The sequence below is a fragment of the Salmo salar genome, chromosome 18, assembly GCF_965601325.2.
Source record: "Salmo salar chromosome 18, fSalSal1, whole genome shotgun sequence".
In the NCBI taxonomy this organism is placed as follows: Eukaryota; Metazoa; Chordata; class Actinopteri; order Salmoniformes; family Salmonidae; genus Salmo; species Salmo salar.
In genome coordinates this window covers 90960200-90984870 of record NC_138308.1, presented here as the reverse complement: position 1 = coordinate 90984870, position 24671 = coordinate 90960200, and the positions used below count along the sequence as shown (strand labels likewise).

The window sequence follows — 24671 nt, the reverse complement described above, 5'->3', positions numbered from 1 at the left end:
ATTATGAGGACTAGTCTATACGGGCCTAGTCTATACAGACCTAGTCTATTATGAGGACCAGTCTATACAGACCTAGTCTATTAGGAGGACCAGTCTATACAGACCTAGTCTATTATGAGGACCAGTCTATACAGACCTAGTCTATTATGAGGACCAGTCTATACAGACCTCGTCTATACAGACCTAGTCTATTAGGAGGACCAGTCTATACAGACCTAGTCTATTAGGAGGACCAGTCTATACAGACCTAGGCTATTATGAGGACTAATCTATACAGACCTAGTCTATTAGGAGGACCAATCTATACAGGACCAGTCTATACAGACTAGGTCTATTATGAGGACCAGTAATACAGACCTAGTCTATTAGGAGGACTAGTCTATACAGGTCTGGTCTATACAGACCTAATCTATACAGACCTAGTCTATTATGAGGTCCAGTCTATACAGACCTAGTCTATTAGGAGGACCAGTCTATACAGACCTAGTCTATTAGGAGGACCAGTCTATACAGACCTAGTCTATACAGGCCTAGTCTATTATGAGGACTAGTCTATACGGGCCTAGTCTATACAGACCTAGTCTATTAGGAGGACTCGTCTATACAGACCTAGTCTATTAGGAGGATCAGTCTATACAGACCTAGTCTATTAGGAGGACTCGTCTATACAGATCTAGTCTATTATGAGGACTAGTCTATACGGGCCTAGTCTATTAGGAGGACCAGTCTATACAGGCCTAGTCTATTAACGGGGCCAGTCTATACAGACCTAGTCTATTAGGAGGACTAGTCTACACAGACCTAGTCTATTAGGAGGATCAGTCTATACGGGCCTAGTCTATTAGGAGGATCAGTCTATACGGGCCTAGTCTATACAGACCTAGTCTATTAGGAGGACCAGTCTATACAGACCTAGTCTATTAGGAGGATCAGTCTATACAGACCTAGTCTATTAGGAGGACCAGTCTATACGGGCCTAGTCTATACAGACCTAGTCTATTAGGAGGATCAGTCTATACGGGCCTAGTCTATACAGACCTAGTCTATTAGGAGGACTAGTCTATACAGACCTAGTCTATTAGGAGGACCAGTCTATACAGACCTAGTCTTTTAGGAGGATCAGTCTATACGGGCCTAGTCTATACAGACCTAGTCTATTAGGAGGACCAGTCTATACGGGCCTAGTCTATACAGACCTAGTCTATTAGGAGGACTAGTCTATACAGACCTAGAGTATTAGGAGGACCAGTCTATACAGACCTAGTCTATTAGGAGGACCAGTCTATACAGACCTAGTCTATTAGGAGGATCAGTCTATACAGACCTAGTCTATTAGGAGGACCAGTCTATACAGACCTAGTCTATTAGGAGGATCAGTCTATACAGACCTAGTCTATTAGGAGGACCAGTCTATACAGACCTAGTCTATTAGGAGGATCAGTCTATACAGACCTAGTCTATTAGGAGGATCAGTCTATACAGACCTAGTCTATTAGGAGGACCAGTCTATACAGACCTAGTCTATTAGGAGGATCAGTCTATACAGACCTAGTCTATTAGGAGGATCAGTCTATACAGACCTAGTCTATTAGGAGGATCAGCCTATACAGACCTAGTCTATTAGGAGGACTAGTCTATACAGACCTAGTCTATTAGGAGGATCAGTCTATACAGACCTAGTCTATTAGGAGGATCAGTCTATACAGACCTAGTCTATTAGGAGGATCAGTCTATACAGACCTAGTCTATTAGGAGGATCAGTCTATACAGACCTAGTCTATTAGGAGGATCAGTCTATACAGACCTAGTCTATTAGGAGGACTCAGTCTATACAGACCTAGTCTATTAGGAGGACTAGTCTATACAGACCTAGTCTATTAGGAGGATCAGTCTATACAGACCTAGTCTATTAGGAGGACTAGTCTATACAGACCTAGTCTATTAGGAGGACTAGTCTATACAGACCTAGTCTATTAGGAGGACTAGTCTATACAGACCTAGTCTATTAGGAGGATCAGTCTATACGGGGTTAGAATTTCTAATACATAGCTTTCTCCTCCCTCTCCTCTTCGCTGGCGAGATACTTCACAAATCATCATTATTCTTATTTTTTATGTGGTGTTATTATGATTGATGTGATGTTTACTATAGGATAAAAAGGTCAGTGGCTAGAATCTTGGTCAGAATGTTCGTCTCGAGATCTAGGCGTGATTTGACCGCAGCGGGCTTGTCCCGATCACTGGATTCACAAACACGCAGGCATGCACAAACACTCACTGGATGGTTGGCCGCAGCGGGCCGGCCGCGACTGCTGGAACGGGAGATGAGGTATTTATTTATTTATATTTCCGCTCTAAATGTTGTCCACGGAATTTAGGGAGAGGCACGTCCGAACAAAAGGACCGCTGTGGCTTCCCAACTCACCCTACGATGGAGGAAAATCCATGGCATCTAGGAAGACTTTCTAAACTTGTCTTGTTGAAGTGATCAGATTGGTGAGATCTATTAGGTGGAACCTTAACCTTTTGACCCATCTAATCATGGTAGGGTCAGTAATAGCCTAGCCTACTTCAAGGAACGTAGTGAACTTTTTTGAACAGACCCCAGCAGGCGGGGACTCATGATGCTGAAGATCATCACATTTGTCTGTTAGACAGACAGACAGACAGGCAGGCAGGCAGCTAGATAGTCTGTCTGTCTGTGGCTGTGGGTGGAATCAATGACTCAAAGCACACCTCCAGGCTGTGTAAGGGCTATTTGACAAAGAAGGAGTGATGGAGTGCTGCATCAGATGACCTGGCCTCCACAATCACCTGACCTAAACCCAGTTGAGATGGTTTGGGATGAGTTGGACTTCAGAGTGAAGGAAAAGCAGCCAACAAGTGCTCAGCATATGTGGGAACTCATTCAAGACTGTTGGAAAAGCATTCCAGGTGAAGCTGGTTGAGAGAATGCCAAGAGTGTGCAAATATGTCATCAAGGCAAAGGGTGGCTACTTTAAAGAATATAATATATATATATATATATAGAACACTTTTTTGGTTTACTACATGATTCCATATGTGTTATTTCATAGTTTATGTTTTCACTATTATTCTACAATGTAGAAAATAGTAAAAATAAAGAAAAACCCTTGAATGAGTAGGTTTGTCCAAACTTTTGACTGTTACTGTACGTAACAGATCGTCTAGTTTGCCACTCTATCTAGCTACTTGTTTACATAGTCACGTCTAGTCACTGTTTTCTAATGTATTTTTGGGTTGATAATTTGTGTTGACTGTAATAAAAATAATATGCATGCATATGTAAGTGATAATCAAGGACGGGCTATGAGTTCTACAGAAAATAATAATAATAAAAATAAAAATAATGAACACGACGCTCTAGCAGAGTGGAGCTGACCTTCCACGGAGTCAGGGGCGGAAATCCCAGGGGGGACGGGGGGGGACACGACCCCCCCCCCCCATCCTGGGAAAAATATGATTTGTCCCCCCCAATGTATCACTGAAACATAACTATGTAATTTAAATAATATTAATAATACGCAATGAAAGCAATTGTGCTGATTATAGACACTTAATAGCGCGTTTTTAAGTTTCAAAAGATTGCAACCCCCCCGCCCTTTGCCTCACAATGGTTTGATCCACTGCCAGTTCCTTAGCTTGCTACGTAACTGCCGTGAGGTTCATCCAGTCAATCGCGCACACACACACTAGCTGAATATGCAGAGCTAGCGCGCAAATATTAACTATTAAGCTAGCTAGTACCTATTCCATTTATGTGGCATTGTCAAAGATGGAATCAGCATGCAGATGATGTAAGTTAGTGCTTCAAAGTCCCTGTGAAAAGGTTAGCGATAAACTGAAGTCCAAACTGAACAGAACTACACTCTCATCTACCATTGTCTTAAATATATTTAATGGTCTCGTTGCAAAAGCTAAATTGTCGCAAGGGAACTTTTATTTATTTAATTTCACCTTTATTTAACCCGGGTAGCAAAGATTATAGTAAACACCACTGAAACTGAATTGGTGCTCGCTAGCTTTGCAAATTCAGCTATTGTTGGAAGCCAGCCAATATGAAACAAACTATTAAAATTACAAAAGGTTGCAGCATATGTTGTGTAAATGGTGAACTCATACAGCTGTCAACTCTTGTCATTTTAATCCGTTTCACATTTGCTAGCTACCTTTTAGATCGAAGCCCATATAGAATGATTGAAGATGATAGAAGCCCATCTCCTACTGTAAATAACCTACACACTGTGTGTGTGTGTAGCCAGCCAGCCAGCCAGCCAGGTAGAAAAATGGCAGAAAAATAAAAGACGGACATCAGAGTATTTTTCAATACACCAAAACGCATAGTAAGAACCCTAGTAGCCTAATATCTCAAAGACTAGTTGATAAAATGTTCATAAGAAAGAAATGAAATTCTAATGGAAATGTTTCACAATGATGTCATTAGGCAGAGCAGGCAACAGATGGCACACAGACAGCAGAGTTGGGGACAGATATGCAGGGACAGACTGGCAGAGACAGGGAGTCTCAGGTAAGTTTGTTGAGTCTTTGTTTGGCAACATTATGAAAGGTTCTCAATTTTTTTGACTTGTAAAATAGGAACATAATTGGAAAATGCCATGGATACCCCCACTCTCAACTTAAACTGGTGACTGAACTAAGATTTGTTAAAGGCAATGGTATTGCTGTTGTGATTAGTTGTGTAGTTTTGGGTACCGGTAGTTAGGAGTACGGCAAACACCTTATTTCTTTGGTTCCTCAATATACATTTACCATATTACAATATAGGCTATGTGTTACAGCACTACTTTTGGTGTCCCCCTCAGAAATTGCTCTTGAGAAAATTTCATGGAATTGTCCCCTCCAAAGTGGATATCAGATTTTCGCCCCTGCACGGAGTTGCGTTATTTTACAGAGATCACATAGATCCTCAAATTGATTATAACCCTTTCATACCATGGATATAACTTAACACATTTTGCCACTAGAAATGTGTTCATTTGCCAGTAGAAATGTGTTCAACATCCACTGAAGTAGCTAGCGAGTTTACTAGATAGTTACGGTAGTTGTCGTGGTAACCAAACTATCAGTCCTATCTCGCCATTATGAAAATAATTAGTTTTTATTCGACTGCGGTTGGCATTCTTTATCTTATCTCATCTCTCATAATATAGATGTTAAACGCTTCCCAATGACACCATTAGTTAAATACATAAAGGTTTGATAAATACAGACGTTAATATTACGAACCAAGTACATTGGCCGAACATTAGGTGAGTTTGTCATATAATCCTAAAATGCTTTGAGCACCAGGTAAAAAAATAAATAAAATAATAATAATCCAATACAGCATCATCATTCAGCACTTTATTTCACACAAATTGAACATTAAGTCAAAGTAATGTCAGAATAAAATGTATATATGTATGTACATTCCACAAGTGGCATTATGATATCATCATTATAAAACAAGTTGAAACAGAAAAAAACATTTGTAGAGAGTGTGTTGAAACAGGTAGGATTACGTCCCATATGGCACCCTATTACCTATTTAGTGCACTCCTTTTAAACGGGGCCAGTAGGACTGAAAATAGTGCATCATATATGGAACAGGGTGCCATTTTGGATGCAAACTAGGAGTGAATTAAAACAAGGATGTGCAAAGACCAATAACATACATAGGATTTGGTTGTGAGAATGTGTCCTATGGTTTATAATAATTTGCTTCCCTCATACATGACATCACATTTACATTATACACATGTATTCTCTCTCTCTCCCTCTCTCTCTCTGTCTCTCTCTGTCTCCCTCTCTCTCTCTCTCCCTCTCTCTCCCTCTCTCTCTCTCTCTCCCTCTCTCTCTCTCCCCTCTCTCTCTCTCTCCCTCTCTCTCTCTCTCTCTCCCTCTCTCTCTCTCTCTCTCTCCCTTCTCTCTCTCTCTCTCTGTCTCTCTCTCTCTCTCTCTCTCTCTCTCCCTCTCTCCCTCTCCCTCTCTCTCTCTCTCTACAGTGAATGGGGTAGCAAGGTTATTATATTTTTGTGTTTTTATATACGTTTTTATTTCTATTCGTTTTACAATCATTTAAAAAATCATTTGTTCCTCATTAGTTTTCATTTTAGTTTCAGTTTCATGTTCCTATAATAACGTTGATGGGTACATGTTGTTGTTGTTGTCCACAACACTTTGATTTGTTGGGATGCTTTTTACAAAATGTATATTGTTAGGAGGGCTAAAGTTCTGTGAATCCAAGTAATTTCAATGGAATTTATTAACATCCTTGTTGTTGCCATTCACTGTATGTTTGTACACACACACACACATACACACAGCGAGGTTCACATCATTGAACCACATTCCCATGGGAAATAAAACAAGAACAGTAATATTACAACTGAGAACTGTTATAATGTACTCAGTATCTTTTCCAAGGACAGGGAGAGACAGTGAAACTAGCCGACATAGTAGCTGTCAGTGATTACATTGATACACTATAATCATATAAGGCTTTGAATCTGTTAGGCTTTCCATGGCCTATTTACCTAGAAAAAACACACACGGGACCCACTTTGTGCAAATGGTCTACAACACACATTCAACATAATGACATTCCCATAGCCAACACGGCAGTAGAGACGTTTGATTTGAACAGGATCTTTATGTGAATGACGTACAGCTCCTTGCCACTTCCTACAGGGCGTGGGTACAATATCTAACTCTGTGTGTTGTATCCATGCCGACACCAGTGGAGGCTGTTGAGGGGAGGACGGCTCATAATAACGTCTGGAACGGAGCAAATGGAATGGCATCAAACACCATGAAAACCACGAGCCCGGCCTCCCCAATTAAGGCGCCACCAGCCTCCTATGGCCTATAGGTTCAGTTGATAACTGATGACAGATTGTTGAAGCCCTGAACATGAATCAGATTAAACAGAGTTCAGCCAACAGGTTTGGTCCTGATAGTTCTGGTAGATGTGTATCATATACTATTACTGTGCGCAAAAGAACTACAATGACATATCGATCCAAAGAGGGACTCCATAGAGGAAGACAATGTACTGTGGAACAAGATATCTACAACATATTCTGTTAACATGTAGGTGGACTATTTATAACGATCTGGTAACATTCCCCAAAGTGCCAGGTTTTCCAGAATTCCCAGTTGGTTGTCCTGTGTGGCTGAGTTGGTAGAGCATGACGCTAGCAATGCCAGGGTCATGGGTTTGATTCCTGCTGGGCCACCAGTATGAAAATGTTTCACTGCTGTAAGTTGCTTTAGATAAAAGCTTCTGCTAAATGTCAGATGTTATTTCAGGATTCCTGGATTGTCTGCTTATTCCTTCCTAATCCCAGGAATCTTCCAACCGCACCTGGCTCGGTACCGCTGCAGGTGGCTCGGTACCGCTGCAGCTGGCTCGGTTCCGCTGCAGGTGGCTCGGTACCGCCGCAGCTGGCTCGGTACCGCCGCAGGTGGCTCGGTACCGCTGCAGCTGGCTCGGTACCGTTAGTGGGCTGTAGTGGTTGTTGTGGCTCTCCATGGTATTGGGAGCTAGGAGGACTGACTAAAGGTGAGTGAGAGTCACTCGGTTAAAGTTCAACAATGGTGGAAGGGTTAAAACAACAACCAGACACAAATAGAGATGTCTGTGAGAAGAAATAAACAATTATTATGCTTCGCTTTGGTGAACCTCATTTTTACACAGTATAGAACTATACAATCACAGTATAGAACTATACAATCACAGTATAGAACTATACATACAATAATTTTATACACAGATACAAACCACCCCACAGATTCTAGGAAGCAGGGGTTAAATTGTATGTCAACCAGCTTTATGTGTGTGTGTCAGTGTGTGTGCGTCAGTGTGTGTGAGCCCTGCTGCAGTGTGTTCGCTTGTTTAACCTTACCCCTGAGCCAACCATGGAGCCAAGGAACACTGGAGAAACACACACACACACACACACACACACACACACACACACACACACACACACACACACACACACACACACACACACACACACACACACACACACACACACACACACACACACACACACACACACACACACACCACACTCCACTTGGCCACTGACATTTACCAGACTGCAAAGGGAGGTGTGTGTGTGTCAGAGAGGAGTGTGTGTAGGGTGGGGATCTGTGCTGGCTGTCTCTTTCTAGAGTCATCTGAGAGAGAGAGAATCTACAGAGTCATTTTAGAGAGAGAGAGAATCTACAGTCATTTTAGAGAGAGAGAATCTAGAGTCATCTGAGAGAGAGAGAATCTACAGTCATTTTAGAGAGAGAGAATCTACAGTCATTTTAGAGAGAGAGAGAATCTACAGTCATTTTAGAGAGAGAGAGAATCTACAGTCATTTTAGAGAGAGAGAGAGAGAATCTACAGTCATTTTAGAGAGAGAGAGAATCTACAGTCATTTTAGAGAGAGAGAGAGAATCTACAGAGTCATTTTAGAGAGAGAGAGAATCTACAGAGTCATTTTAGAGAGAGAGAGAGAATCTACAGTCATTTTAGAGAGAATTCTACAGTCATTTTAGAGAGAGAGAATTTACAGAGTCATTTTAGAGAGAGAGAGAATCTACATAGTCATTTTAGAGAGACAGAGATTCTACAGAGTAATTTTAGAGAGAGAGAATCTACAGTCATTTTAGAGAGAGAGAGAATCTACAGTCATTTTAGAGAGAGAGAGAATCTACAGTCATTTTAGAGAGAGAGAATCTACATAGTCATTTTAGAGAGACAGAGATTCTACAGAGTAATTTTAGAGAGAGAGAATCTACAGTCATTTTAGAGAGAGAGAGAATCTAACAGTCATTTTAGAGAGAGAGAATCTACAGTCATTTTAGAGAGAGAGAATTTAGTCATTTTAGAGAGAGAGAATCTAGAGTCATTTTAGAAAGAGAGAATTTAGTCATTTTAGAGAGAGAGAATCTAGAGTCATTTTAGAGAGAGAGAATTTACAGTCATTTTAGAGAGAGAGAGAATTTACAGTCATTTTAGAGAGAGAGAGAATCTACAGTCATTTTAGGGAGACAGAGATTCTACAGAGTAATTATAGAGAGAGAATCTACAGTCATTTTAGTGAGACAGAGATTCTACAGAGTAATTTTAGAGAGAGAGAATCTACAGAGTAATTTTAGAGAGAGAATCTACAGTCATTTTAGTGAGACAGAGATTCTACAGAGTAATTTTAGAGAGAGAGAATCTACAGAGTAATTTTAGAGAGAGAATCTACAGTCATTTTAGGGAGACAGAGATTCTACAGAGTAATTTTAAGAGAGAGAATCTACAGAGTAATTTTAGAGAGAGAATCTACAGTCATTTTAGTGAGACAGAGATTCTACAGAGTAATTTTAGAGAGAGAGAATCTACAGAGTAATTTTAGAGAGAGAATCTACAGTCATTTTAGGGAGACAGAGATTCTACAGAGTAATTTTAGAGAGAGATTCTACAGTCATTTTAGAGAGACATATTCTAGAGTCATTTTAGAGAGAGGGAGAAAGTGCCACAGTTCAGGTAAGAGAGAGAGAGAGAGAGAGAGAGTATCTCTCCTCCTCTTTCATTATTTCTCTCGCTCTCTCTCTCTCGCTCTCTCTCTCACTCTCTCTCTCTCTCTCTCTCTCTCTCTCTCTCTCTCTCTCTGTCTCTCTCTCTCTCTCTCTGTCTCTTTCTCTCTCTGTCTCTCTCTCTCTCTCTCTCTCTCTCTCTCTCTCTGTCTCTCTCTCTCTCTCTCTCTCTGTCTCTCTCTCTCTCTGTCTCTCTCTCTCTCTCTCTCTCTCTCTGTCTCTCTCTCTCCCTGCTTGACAGTGTCCCATGTCATATACACAACTAAAGCAAGAATCCTCTTCCAAACAGTCTTACATCCTATGTCTAAAAGTCCTCAACTCTTCTTCTTCCTCCAAATGGTCTGTACACAACACAGATACAAAATAAAAGTACTTTTTCTAATTTCCCAAACGGCCATATGTCCAGTCAGAACCCTCAGAACAGATGGTCAACTCCATACAAATAGAATGAATAGAACAGAACTCATTCTACATTCTGTGATCAACTCCTTCCATTCTATACAGTCAGTATGTAACCTATGAACACATGGCACAAATCTTGGCTATCACATCATCACAAATGTGATCTTTTTGTCTCGCTACCGTTCTGTTCCATAGATCCACATTCTATTATGTGATTTATATATCAATAAACCAATCGGTGGAGACAGAGGAGAAAATGAAGGGAGGGAGAGAAGGAAGGAGAGGTAGAAAATAAAGGAGCATGGGAGGGTTAAGCAAACAGAAAAGTCACATTCCAGCAGGAAGATCAATATCAAATAAGCATGGGCATGTTTCTCAAATGGCGCCCTATTCCCTATATAGCGCACTACTTTTGACTAGAGCCCTATTGGTCCTGGTTAAAAGTAGTGCACTACATAGGGCATAGTGTGTCATGCGGGACGAAAGGTGTGTCTTTAATTTGAACAAACTGATTCCTAATGTTCATATTAGTTTAACCACACACACACACACACACACACACACACACACACACACACACACACACACACACACACACACACACACACACACACACATGAAGAGCAGATATCCTCTGGTGGAAGTTCCAAAATGTTCTATTCTCTCTTTGTATCCAGTATTCTCTCTTCATATCCAGTATTCTCTCTTCATATCCAGTATTCTCTCTTCATATCCAGTATTCTCTCTTTGTATCCAGTATTCTCTCTTCATATCCAGTATTCTCTATCCAGTATTCTCTCTTCATATCCAGTATTCTCTCTTCATATCCAGTATTCTCTCTTCATATCCAGTATTCTCTATCCAGTATTCTCTCTTCATATCCAGTATTCTCTCTTCATATCCAGTATTCTCTCTTCATATCCAGTATTCTCTCTTCATATCCAGTATTCTCTATCCAGTATTCTCTCTTCATATCCAGTATTCTCTCTTCATATCCAGTATTCTCTCTTCATATCCAGTATTCTCTATCCAGTATTCTCTCTTCATATCCAGTATTCTCTCTTCATATCCAGTATTCTCTCTTCATATCCAGTATTCTCTCTTCATATCCAGTATTCTCTATCCAGTATTCTCTCTTCATATCCAGTATTCTCTCTTTGTATCCAGTATTCTCTCTTCATATCCAGTATTCTCTCTTCATATCCAGTATTCTCTCTTCATATCCAGTATTCTCTCTTTGTATCCAGTATTCTCTCTTTGTATCCAGTATTCTCTCTTCATATCCAGTATTCTCTATCCAGTATTCTCTCTTTGTATCCAGTATTCTCTCTTCGTATCCAGTATTCTCTCTTCATATCCAGTATTTTCTCTTCATATCCAGTATTCTCTCTTCATATCCAGTATTCTCTCTTCATATCCAGTATTCTCTCTTCATATCCAGTATTCTCTCTTCATATCCAGTATTCTCTCTTCATATCCAGTATTCTCTCTTCATATCCAGTATTCGCTCTTCATATCCAGTATTCTCTCTTTGTATCCAGTATTCTCTCTTCATATCCAGTATTCTCTCTTCATATCCAGTATTCTCTCTTCATATCCAGTATTCTCTCTTCATATCCAGTATTCTCTCTTCATATCCAGTATTCTCTCTTTGTATCCAGTATTCTCTCTTTGTATCCAGTATTCTCTCTTCATATCCAGTATTCTCTCTTCATATCCAGTATTCTCTCTTCATATCCAGTATTCTCTCTTCATATCCAGTATTCTCTCTTCATATCCAGTATTCTCTCTTTGTATCCAGTATTCTCTCTTTGTATCCAGTATTCTCTCTTTGTATCCAGTATTCTCTCTTCATATCCAGTATTCTCTCTTTGTATCCAGTATTCTCTCTTCATATCCAGTATTCTCTCTTCATATCCAGTATTCTCTCTTTGTATCCAGTATTCTCTCTTTGTATCCAGTATTCTCTCTTCATATCCAGTATTCTCTCTTCATATCCAGTATTCTCTCTTCATATCCAGTATTCTCTCTTTGTATCCAGTATTCTCTCTTTGTATCCAGTATTCTCTCTTCATATCCAGTATTCTCTCTTCATATCCAGTATTCTCTCTTCATATCCAGTATTCTCTCTTCATATCCAGTATTCTCTCTTCATATCCAGTATTCTCTCTTCATATCCAGTATTCTCTCTTTGTATCCAGTATTCTCTCTTTGTATCCAGTATTCTCTCTTTGTATCCAGTATTCTCTCTTCATATCCAGTATTCTCTCTTCATATCCAGTATTCTCTCTTCATATCCAGTATTCTCTCTTCATATCCAGTATTCTCTCTTTGTATCCAGTATTCTCTCTTTGTATCCAGTATTCTCTCTTTGTATCCAGTATTCTCTATCCAGTATTCTCTCTTCATATCCAGTATTCTCTATCCAGTATTCTCTCTTCCTATCCAGTATTCTCTATCCAGTATTCTCTCTTTGTATCCAGTATTCTCTCTTCATATCCAGTATTCTCTCTTTGTATCCAGTATTCTCTCTTCATATCCAGTATTCGCTCTTCATATCCAGTATTCTCTCTTCATATCCAGTATTCGCTCTTCATATCCAGTAATTCTCTCTTTGTATCCAGTATTCTCTCTTCATATCCAGTATTCTCTCTTCATATCCAGTATTCTCTCTTCATATCCAGTATTCTCTCTTTGTATCCAGTATTCTCTCTTCATATCCAGTATTCTCTATCCAGTATTCTCTCTTCATATCCAGTTTAACAAGGGTAATTTAATATCCCATCTATTTTCTATAAAACCTGATGATTATGTCTCTGAAGAACTAAATCCTACTGGACAGTGCTAGGCGATGACATAAAACACGTGTACATTCGTGTGTGTGTGTGTGTGTGTGTCCCTTCCTCTTTCTCACAGCTATGATTCCAGTAATGTCAGTCATAGTCTTTTAACTGGCCTGGAATGCACTTCCTTACTGCCTTACATGAAGATCCAGGACTATCTGCTATATAGGAGTTATTTCCTTATGGGAAAAGCAGGTGAATGATTGAGTCCTTTTCTTCCTGTCTACTGACTACCCACTGGGCACAGACATCAGTTCAACATCTAGTTTTGATTTACATTTGGTTGAGTTGTCAACTAACGTGAATTCAACGTGAAATCAACAAAACATTTCACTGGATTTAGGTTGATTACTTTAAAAAAATCTGATCAGTTTTCCACTTTGATTCAACGTTTTCATTGAATTTGTTTGTTGAAATGACGTGGAAACAACGTTGATTCAAGCCGTTTTTGCCCAGTGGGTTTTGACTAACAGAGGCCGTGGCCTGAGAGAGAGACAGAGAGACAGAGAGAGAGACAGACAGAGAGATGTATGGTTATTTTGACCCTTGGTTATTGTTGTTACTGTTGTCCCGTTGACAATTTTGATTCTTATTATTTTCATATTGTAAATATCCAAAGTAAGCTTTGGCAATATGTACATTGTTACGTCATGCCAATAAAGCAAATTGAATTGAATTGAATTGAGAGAGAGAGAGAGAGAGAGAGAGAGAGAGAGAGAGAGAGAGAGAGAGCTGATGGTAATAACATCATAACACTAGTCAAACCTGCCTACGCCCTGCTGTATGCACACAATAAACTGATACTGTACACACATACACATACACATGCACACACACACTGATACTGCACTGATAGACACACAAACATATTCATAATAAACTCTGCTGAAAGAACAATGGCCAACAAACAAGCATTATATTTTTGGAATCTTGATTGACCTGTTCTTTCTCTCTCTCTCTCTTTCTCTCTCTCTCTCTCTCTCTCTTTCTTTCTTTCTTTCTTTCTTTGTTTCTTTCTTTTCAATCTTTCCTTCTTTTTCTTTCATTCTTTCTTTTTATTTTTCTGTCTCTCTCACACACACAAACACACTCTGCTCACCTTGAGCACTGCTGTCTCTGAGGGTCAGGTGGGCTGACGGACGCTGGGTCACAGAGGTCGCAAACTTTGACCCGGAAGTGTTGAAGGTGCGAGGTAACGTTCTCGCTTCTGATAGAGAGGCGGAGAAATCTGTCATTATTATATCATTATCATCATCATCATCATCATCCTCATCACCACCATCATAAAAAAAATATGTTTTAGATTCAGAACCATGATAGTAAATCGGTATGTATAGATATACTTGTCGTTTCAGATTCAGAACCATGATAGTAAATCGGTATGTATAGATATACTTGTCGTTTCAGATTCAGAACCATGATTGGAAATCGGTATGTATAGATATACTTCTCGTTTCAGATTCAGAACCATGATTGGAAATCGGTATGTATAGATATACTTCTCGTTTCAGATTCAGAACCATGATAGGAAATCAGTATGTATAGATATACTTCTCGTTTCAGATTCAGAGCCATGATAGGAAATCGGTATGTATAGATATACTTCTCGTTTTAGATTCAGAACCATGATATCTACCATTAGAGTTGTCATTGTTTCTAAGAGTCAAAGGTCACGTGTAAGTCAGGCAGGTATGTCATGTATGTATTTGTAAAGACAAACATTTTGTTTTAGATATTTCGAAATCATGATACAGAATCGTCACGTATGTACAGAGTTGTTATTGCTTATGAGTGTCAACCAAAGGTCATGAATGTATAGTATGGCAGGGGATAGGTGTACCAGTAGAGTTTGAAATGTTGTCATTGTATACGACTGTCAACCAAAGGTCATGCAGATAGACAATTTTAAAGAGTGACTCACCCTGAAACGTCTGCTTGGAGATTATGTTCTCGGTCACCTGTAAAATAAACATAAAGATGTCTCATGAAAACAGTTGGCTCATGGACATCGTCGCCATCATCACTACCATCATCATCGTCATCATCGTCATCATCATCACGGTCACCATCATCATCACTACCATCATCATCATCACTACTATCATCACTACCATCATCATCATCATTACCATCATCACTACCATCATCATCATCACTACCATCATCACTACCATCATCATCGTCATCATCGTCACCGTTACCATCATCATCACCATCACTACCATCACCATCACTACCATCATCATCATCATCATCATCATCATCACTACCATCATCATCGTCATCATCGTCACCGTTACCATCACCATCACTACCATCACCATCACTACCATCATCATCATCATCACTACCATCATCATCGTCATCATCGTCACCGTTACCATCATCATCACCATCACTACCATAACCATCACTACCATCATCATCATCATCACCACCATCATCACTTCCATCACCATCATCATCATCACTACCATCATCATCGTCATCATCGTCACCGTCATCATCACCATCACTACCATCACCATCACTACCATCATCATCATCACTACCATCATCATCATCGTCACTGTCACCATCACTACCATCATCATCACTATCACTACCATCATCATCATCACTTCCATCACCATCATCATCATCACCATCATCATCATCACTTCATCATCACTTCCATCATCACTACCATCATCATCATCATCACCATCATCATCATCACTACCATCATCACTTCCATCATCACTACCATCATCATCATCATCACCACCATCATCACTTCCATCATCACTACCATCATCATCATCACCATCATCATCATCACTACCATAATCATCATCATCACTACCATCATCATCATCACTACCATTATCATCATCATCACTACCATCATCATCATCACTACCATCATCATCATCATCACTACCATTCACCATCATCATCACTCACCACTCACCATCATCATCATCATCACTACCATCAGCGTCACTACCATCATCATCATCACTACCATCATCATCATCATCATCATCATCACTACCATCATCATCATCACTACCATCATAATCATCATCACTACCATCATCATCATCATCACTACCATCATCATCATCACTACCATCATCATCATCATCACTACCATCATCACCATCATCATCATCATCACTACCATCATCATCATCGTCACCGTCACCATCACTACCATCATCATCACTATCACTACCATCATCATCATCACTACCATCACCATCATCATCATCACCATCATCATCATCACTTCATCATCACTTCCATCATCACTACCATCATCATCAACATCATCATCATCACTACCATCATCACTTCCATCATCACTACATCATCATCATCATCCATCATCACTTCCATCATCACTACCATCATCACTACCATCATCATCATCACCATCATCATCACTACCATAATCATCATCATCACTACCATCATCATCATCACTACCATCATCATCATCACTACCATTATCATGATCATCACTACCATCATCATCATCATCACTACCATCATCATCATCATCATCATCATCACTACCATCATCACCATCATCATCATCATCACTACCATCATCATCATCATCACTACCATCATCATCATCATCATCATCACTACCATAATCATCATCATCACTACCATCATCATCATCACTACCATTATCATGATCATCACTACCATTATCATGATCATCACTACCATCATCATCATCATCACTACCATCATCATCACATCACATCATCATCATCACTACCATCATCATCATCATCACTACCATCATCATCATCATCACTACCATCATCATCATCATCACTACCATCATCATCACTACCATCATCATCATCATCACTACCATCATCATCATCATCACTACCATCATCATCATCATCACTACCATCATCACCATCATCATCATCATCACTACCATCATCATCATCATTACTACCATCAGCGTCACTACCATCATCATCATCATCACTACCATCATCACCATCATCACTACCATCATCACCATCATCATCATCATCACTACCATCATCATCATCATCATCACTACCATCATCATCATCACTACCATCATCATCATCATCACTACCATCATCACCATCATCATCATCATCACTACCATCATCATCATCATCACTACCATCAGCATCACTACCATCATCATCATCATCACTACCATCATCACCATCATCACTACCATCATCACCATCATCATCATCATCACTCACCACTCATCATCATCATCATCACTACCATCCATCATCATCACTACCATCATCATCATCATCACTACCATCACTCACCATCATCATCATCATCACTACCATCATCATCATCATCACTACCATCATCATCACTCATCACTACCATCATCACCATCATCATCATCATCACTACCATCATCATCATCATCACTACCATCATCACCATCATCACTACCATCATCATCATCATCACTACCATCATCATCATCACCATCATCACTTCATCATCACTTCCATCATCACTACCATCATCATCACCATCATCATCATCACTACCATCATCACTTCCATCATCACTACCATCATCATCATCATCACTTCCATCATCACTACCATCATCACTACCATCATCATCATCACCATCATCATCATCACTACCATAATCATCATCATCACTCCACCATACCCTGAGCCTCCACCATACCCTGAGCCTCCACCATACCCTGAGCCTCCACCATACCCTGAACCTCCACCATACCCTGAGCCTCCACCATACCCTGAACCTCCACCATACCCTGAGCCTCCACCATACCCTGAGCCTCCACCATACCCTGAGCCTCCACCATACCCTGAGCCAGCTGTCCTGCTTCCGAACCTCCACCATACCCGGAGCCTCCACCATACCCTGAGCCTCCACCATACCCTGAGCCTCCACCATACCCTGAGCCTCCACCATACCCTGAGCCTCCACCATACCCTGAGCCTCCACCATACCCTGAGCCTCCACCATACCCTGAGCCAGCCGTCCATGCTTCCTGAGCCTTCACCATACCCTGAGCCTCCACCATACCCTGAGCCTCCACCATACCCTGAGCCTCCACCATACCCTGAGCCTCCACCATACCCTGAGCCAGCTGTCCTGCTTCCGAACGGCTGCCAACCCATACCCTCGAGCGCTCCACCCATACCCTGAGCCTCCACCCATACCCCGTGAGCCTCCCACGGCGATCACCCTGAGCCAGCTGTCCTGCTCTCCGAACGGCTGCCAACCCATACCCTGAGCGCTCCACCCATACCCCGTGAGCCTCCCACGGCGATCACCCTCGAGCGCTCCACCCATACCCTGAGCCTCTACCCATACCCCGTGAGCCACCCGGCTGCTCAACCCAACGCCTGCTGCTCAACCCAACCCAACGTGCTGCTCAACCCAACGTGCTGCTCAACCCAACCCAACGTGCTGCTCAACCCAACCGCTGCTGCTCAACCCAACCCAACATGCTGCTCAACCCAACGTGCTGCTCAACCCAACCCAACGTGCTGCTCAACCCAACCCAACATGCTGCTCAACCCAACCCAACGTGCTGCTCAACCCAACCCAACGTGCTGCTCAACCCAACCCAACGTGCTGCTCAACCCAACCCAACATGCTGCTCAACCCAACCCAACGTGCTGCTCAACCCACCCAACGTGCTGCTCAACCCAACCCAACATGCTGCTCAACCCAACCCAACGTGCTGCTCAACCCAACGTGCTGCTCAACCCAACCCAACATGCTGCTCAACCCAACCCAACGTGCTGCTCAACCCAACGTGCTGCTCAACCCAACCCAACATGCTGCTCAACCCAACCCAACGTGCTGCTCAACCCAACCCAACGTGCTGCTCAACCCAACCCAACATGCTGCTCAACCCAACGTGCTGCTCAACCCAACCCAACGTGCTGCTCAACCCAACCCAACATGCTGCTCAACCCAACCCAACATGCTGCTCAACCCAACGTGCTGCTCAACCCAACCCAACATGCTACTCAACCCAAGAGCTCAGTGTGTATGTGCGTACACCCACCCATGTGTATCACTTAGGGAGAGCCTAAGCAGAGAAACAGAGAGACTGAGTGGTTGAGCGCTTGGCTGAACAAAGAAAAGCAAAGCCAGCCAGGCCCCAAGGCTACCCTCCTCAACCCCAGGATCCACTGCTCCTCAGAGCAGAACATTGCCAGCACATGGCTTCAATGGAGAAATTAAAGTAAAGTATGCAGCAGACGGTTTCAGACTCACCACAGTATGCAGCAGAGGGTTTCAGACACACCACAGTATGCAGCAGACGGTTTCAGACTCACCACAGTATGCAGCAGAGGGTTTCAGACACACCACAGTATGCAGCAGAGGGTTTCAGATGCACCACAGTATGCAGCAGAGGGTTTCAGACGCACCACAGTATGCAGCAGAGGGTTTCAGACGCACCACAGTATGCAGCAGAAGGTTTCAGACGCACAACAGTATGCAGCAGAGGGTTTCAGACGCACCACAGTATGCAGCAGACGGTTTCAGACTCACCACAGTATGCAGCAGAGGGTTTCAGACGCACCACAGTATGCAGCAGAGGGTTTCAGACGCACCACAGTATGCAGCAGACGGTTTCAGACTCACCACAGTATGCAGCAGAGGGTTTCAGATGCACCACAGTATGCAGCAGAGGGTTTCAGACACACCACAGTATGCAGCAGAAGGTTTCAGACGCACCACAGTATGCAGCAGAGGGTTTCAGATGCACCACAGTATGCAGCAGAGGGTTTCAGACGCACCACAGTATGCAGCAGAGGGTTTCAGACTCACCACAGTATGCAGCAGAGGGTTTCAGACGCACCACAGTATGCAGCAGAGGGTTTCAGACTCACCACAGTATGCAGCAGAGGGTTTCAGACGCACCACAGTATGCAGCAGAGGGTTTCAGACGCACCACAGTATGCAGCAGAGGGTTTCAGACGCACCACAGTATGCAGCAGAGGGTTTCAGATGCACCACAGTAGGCAGCAGAGGGTTTCAGACACACCACAGTATGCAGCAGAGGGTTTCAGACGCACCACAGTATGCAGCAGAGGGTTGCAGACGCACCACAGTATGCAGCAGAGGGTTTCAGACGCACCACAGTATGCAGCAGAGGATTTCAGACGCACCACAGTATGCAGCAGAGGGTTTCAGACGCACCACAGTATGCAGCAGAGGGTTTCAGACGCACCACAGTAGTCTGCACTTAGAACACTGGCAATATCCGATATGACAGAAGCATGACATTTGTTTTCTGTAGGGAGTTACTAGGGAGGGTAATGATATATATCTCTCTGTGTGTGTGTGTGTGTGTGGGTGTGTGTGTGTGTGTGTGTGTGTGTGTGTGTGTGTGTGTGTGTGTGTGTGTGTGTGTGTGTGTGTGTGTGTGTGTGTGTGTGTGTGTGTGTGTGTGTGTGTATGAAATGTGTGTGTTCCTACGTGTAGTGTACTCAGTGTGTGTGTGTGTGTGTGTTCTGTGGGGAGTTTCCTGGAATTTGCCCACCTGGAAGCAATCATCTTCGAGGTCATGACAGTGCCTCTCAGTCTCGCGCCACCGAAATACTTCCCCCGGTAAACGAACCATGGAACCATTGAGAGCAACACTGACCTAGGACATATTTAAAATTTCTGACGTCTCAAGTTGCCCGTCAGGTGATACTTGTTATAGTGTATGTCTAATTGTATGTCTTACAATGAGGAAAGTCATTTGATTTCACACTGCAGTTTTTGGTTTATAGCACAGAGAGCAAAAATCCGTGTTCTAAATGTGATGAAGGTCAAAGTTAGACATCTGATAACAACCATAAAAGTAACACCCCCAGCTGCACAAACAACAACAAACAGACTAAGTATTCAACCTTTCACCCTTTCTACAGAGGCCCTTGTAAAACACACAGAGCCTGCAGAGAAAGAAGAGAAAAAAAGCTCCCGATTCTTAAGATGATTCTGTGCAGAACCCTTCTGGGCCAATAATCAAAGCAATTCATAGTAGGATGTTATGTTATTCATTATGATCTTAAATCCCAGACTGGTCCTGGATCAGCAACACTCCTAGTCTGACGCTTTGTGAATATGGTCGCTGATCTCAGAAAGAGATTACAGAGTCTGGATTTAATGAACATTCTTATAAGATGTTTTCTAAATTTGCCCTTTGCATGCACCTCAGAACTTTCTTAACAACTTTTATGTGTTTTTCTTTTTTTATGAAGCTTCTTCTTGTCAAAATAGTTTTTAGTGAATCCATGCCCCGGTTATTAACTGGAAAAGTGAGTGAAGGAGGGGACAGGGAGAGGGAAAGACAAGTATGCACATGAAGGAGTATTAGACCTACTCTGGGAGCTTAGCTGGGGCTGGAAATACAATACTATAATATGTGTGTCTGTGTGTGTGTGTGTGTGTGTGTGTGTGTGTGTGTGTGTGTGTGTGTGTGTGTGTGTGTGTGTGTGTGTGTGTGTGTGTGTGTGTGTGTGTGTGTGTGTGTGTGTGTGTGTGTGTGTGTGTGTGTGTGGTGCAGGTTTGGACCAGTCTTAGCTCTGTATGGCTCTGTGGCATGAAAAGGGAAATTTATCTTACTATAATCTACTCTAAGAAGTTACTGTTCCCCCTGTTCTTTCAGCAGGGTTTATAATTAATAAGTAACTTATACCTCCTTTAAGAGACAGATATAGAAATATGATAGCTAGAATGGACATGGTCTGAGGGCTATACAGACACAGAACCCTATCTAATATTATGGCTCTGCTAAACTGAAGCGTTACTGATTCAACAAAATAAATGTGAAGGTAATTTCAGATTGAGCCGCCATACACAGCGTTCACCGTGAATGCAGTCTCCACTAAAGCGGGAACATTGCCTTTCAATTTAAATCACGCTGTAAAGCTGAACTTCCGCGTACGGATTGAATAGAGCCCTTAATCTAGTTAAAGTAATTTATTTCCCCCCGTTCTTTAAACAGGCGCTATAATTAATGAGTACTTTTAAAGCTGGAATCCACAGTGGTGGAACGGCCACGTCCGTTTGCGATATTACAACGACGACGACGTTACTTCAATAGAATGGCAGAGTATGATTTTTTTTTCTCCCCGATCCTGGACACTCATGTCAATCAAACAAAAACAATATAAAATGCGCCTGGGGCGGCCAGTGGCGCCTATCGTGGATCTCAGCTTTAAAAGACAGCTGGAAATAGAGGTTCTGTCTGAGTGATATACATATCTGGGTTTATGGCACGGACAGGGAATCTGCTTTATGAAGTTACTGCTTCTCTCTTTCGGCAGGGCCGATGAATTAATAATTAATTTATACCCTCCTTTATTTTTATTTAACCTTTATTTAACAAGGCAAGTCAGTTATGAACAAATTCTTATTTACAATGACAGCCTCCTTTAGGAGGTAGAAATATAGTAGACAGAATGGACACGGTCTGAGATTGACTGTACGGCATTGAGAGTGGGAGAGAAACCTATCTAGTCTAAAATCTACACCGAGAAGTTACTGTTTCTCTCTGTCTTTCTTTTAGTAACTTATACTGTACCTACTAGACACAGAAATACAGTAGAATTGTTTAAAGATGCACAATGCAGAAATCACTCCGACATTTCCTGGTTGCTACATCTCTTATAGTTCTCCTAAATTCAGTTTTTTTTAAAGACATAACAAGCAAGTATAGTGTAGAGAGTCCTTGTACCATCTAAACCACTGTGAAATATATTTTCCATAACGAAAACAATTGTATTTTCACTTGTTTGAAGCTGGTGTACAAAACTGAAAGTAAAAGACGCAAAAACGAAACTTAAAAAAAAGGAAGCATAGAAATAAAGCACGTAGAACAGTTCTACCGCTTCTTAGACTTGTTTTCAATGAGAATAACAGATCTATAACTCACATTTCTATGTGACACTTTATCTGGCCTAAAGGTCTAGGACACACAACTGACTAATCACAGAGAACGAAGGAGAACAAATAGAGAGTGAGGGGGAAAAGAGAAGAGGACAGAGAAGAGAGAGAGAGAGAGAGAGAGATTGTTTATTTTTTTAGATTGGTGACAGTTTCCGTTCGACCTGCCTGAAAACGACCATATTCACACACAAACATAGAATAATTCACAGCCTCAAAGATCTGAGACCAATTATATAATTATATTTCTACAACCTCAGCGTCACAAACACACCATGGCATCGTCTCAATGGGGACTTTTTCCGTATGTGTGTGTGTGTGTGTGTGTGTGTGTGTGTGTGTGTGTGTGTGCGTGCGTGCGTGCGTGCGTGCGTGCGTGCGTGTGTGTGTGCGTGTGTGTGCCTATGTAACGCTCTGTCGAGCAGGACAGATCCCAGGCGGAGATACATACCATGCCTGGCTGACAGTCTCATGATGATAATCACTATACTGGAGTTTCCAGTCCTCTATATATTTCACCTACATGATGCTGCTGAAGCTCTCTTTACAACAGGCACACCCCCCCAAATGTTTTTTATTTTTTATTATTACATGTACACTATATATTATAAGCACCCCATGCAACGACCAAGCTACCCCTTAGACACCTCAGTAAAAAATGGCTGGTGCCTCCACTACCTGCAGTAGGTAGATAACTAACATGGCTGGTGCCTCCACTACCTGCAGTAGGTAGATAACTAACATGGCTGGTGTCTCCACTGCCTGCAGTAGGTAGATAACTAACATGGCTGGTGTCTCCACTGCCTGCAGTAGGTAGATAACTAACATGGCTGGTGCCTCCACTGCCTGCAGTAGGTATATAACTAACATGGCTGGTGTCTCCACTGCCTGCAGTAGGTTGATAACTAACATGGCTGGTGTCTCCACTGCCTGCAGTAGGTAGATAACTAACATGGCTGGTGTCTCCACTACCTGCAGTAGGTAGATAACTAACATGGCTGGTGCCTCCACTGCCTGCAGTAGGTAGATAACTAACATGGCTGGTGCCTCCACTGCCTGCAGTAGGTAGATAACTAACATGGCTGGTGCCTCCACTGCCTGCAGTAGGTAGATAACTAACATGGCTGGTGTCTCCACTGCCTGCAGTAGGTAGATAACTAACATGGCTGATGTCTCCACTGCCTGCAGTAGGTAGATAACTAACATGGCTGGTGCCTCCACTACCTGCAGTAGGTAGATAACTAACATGGCTGGTGTCTCCACTGCCTGCAGTAGGTGGATAACTAACATGGCTGGTGCCTCCACTGCCTGCAGTAGGTAGATAACTAACATGGCTGTTGTCTCCACTGCCTGCAGTAGGTAGATAACTAACATGGCTGGTGTCTCCACTGCCTGCAGTAGGTAGATAACTAACATGGCTGGTGCCTCCACTGCCTGCAGTAGGTAGATAACTAACATGGCTGGTGTCTCCACTGCCTGCAGTAGGTAGATAACTAACATGGCTGGTGTCTCCACTACCTGCAGTAGGTAGATAACTAACATGGCTGGTGCCTCCACTGCCTGCAGTAGGTAGATAACTAACATGGCTGGTGCCTCCACTGCCTGCAGTAGGTAGATAACTAACATGGCTGGTGCCTCCACTGCCTGCAGTAGGTGGATAACTAACATGGCTGGTGCCTCCACTGCCTGCAGTAGGTAGATAACTAACATGGCTGGTGCCTCCACTGCCTGCAGTAGGTAGATAACTAACATGGCTGGTGCCTCCACTGCCTGCAGTAGGTAGATAACTAACATGGCTGGTGCCTCCACTGCCTGCAGTAGGTAGATAACTAACATGGCTGGTGCCTCCACTGCCTGCAGTAG

General features: G+C 42.2%; 1 protein-coding gene across 1 annotated transcript in view; it reads right to left on the bottom strand.

Annotated features, from left to right (window-relative positions):
- Positions 1–13567: 13567 nt before the first annotated feature.
- Positions 13568–24671, bottom strand: part of LOC106578044 (uncharacterized) — a 47465-nt gene continuing 36361 nt past the window's right edge. The window contains exons 3-4 of the mRNA XM_082965295.1: positions 14773–14809; positions 13568–14058 (exon numbers count right to left, since the gene is read on the bottom strand). Coding sequence (XP_082821421.1) covers positions 13907–14058; positions 14773–14809 — 189 coding nt within the window. The 3' untranslated portion in view covers positions 13568–13906. The remainder of the gene's footprint in view (positions 14059–14772; positions 14810–24671) is intronic.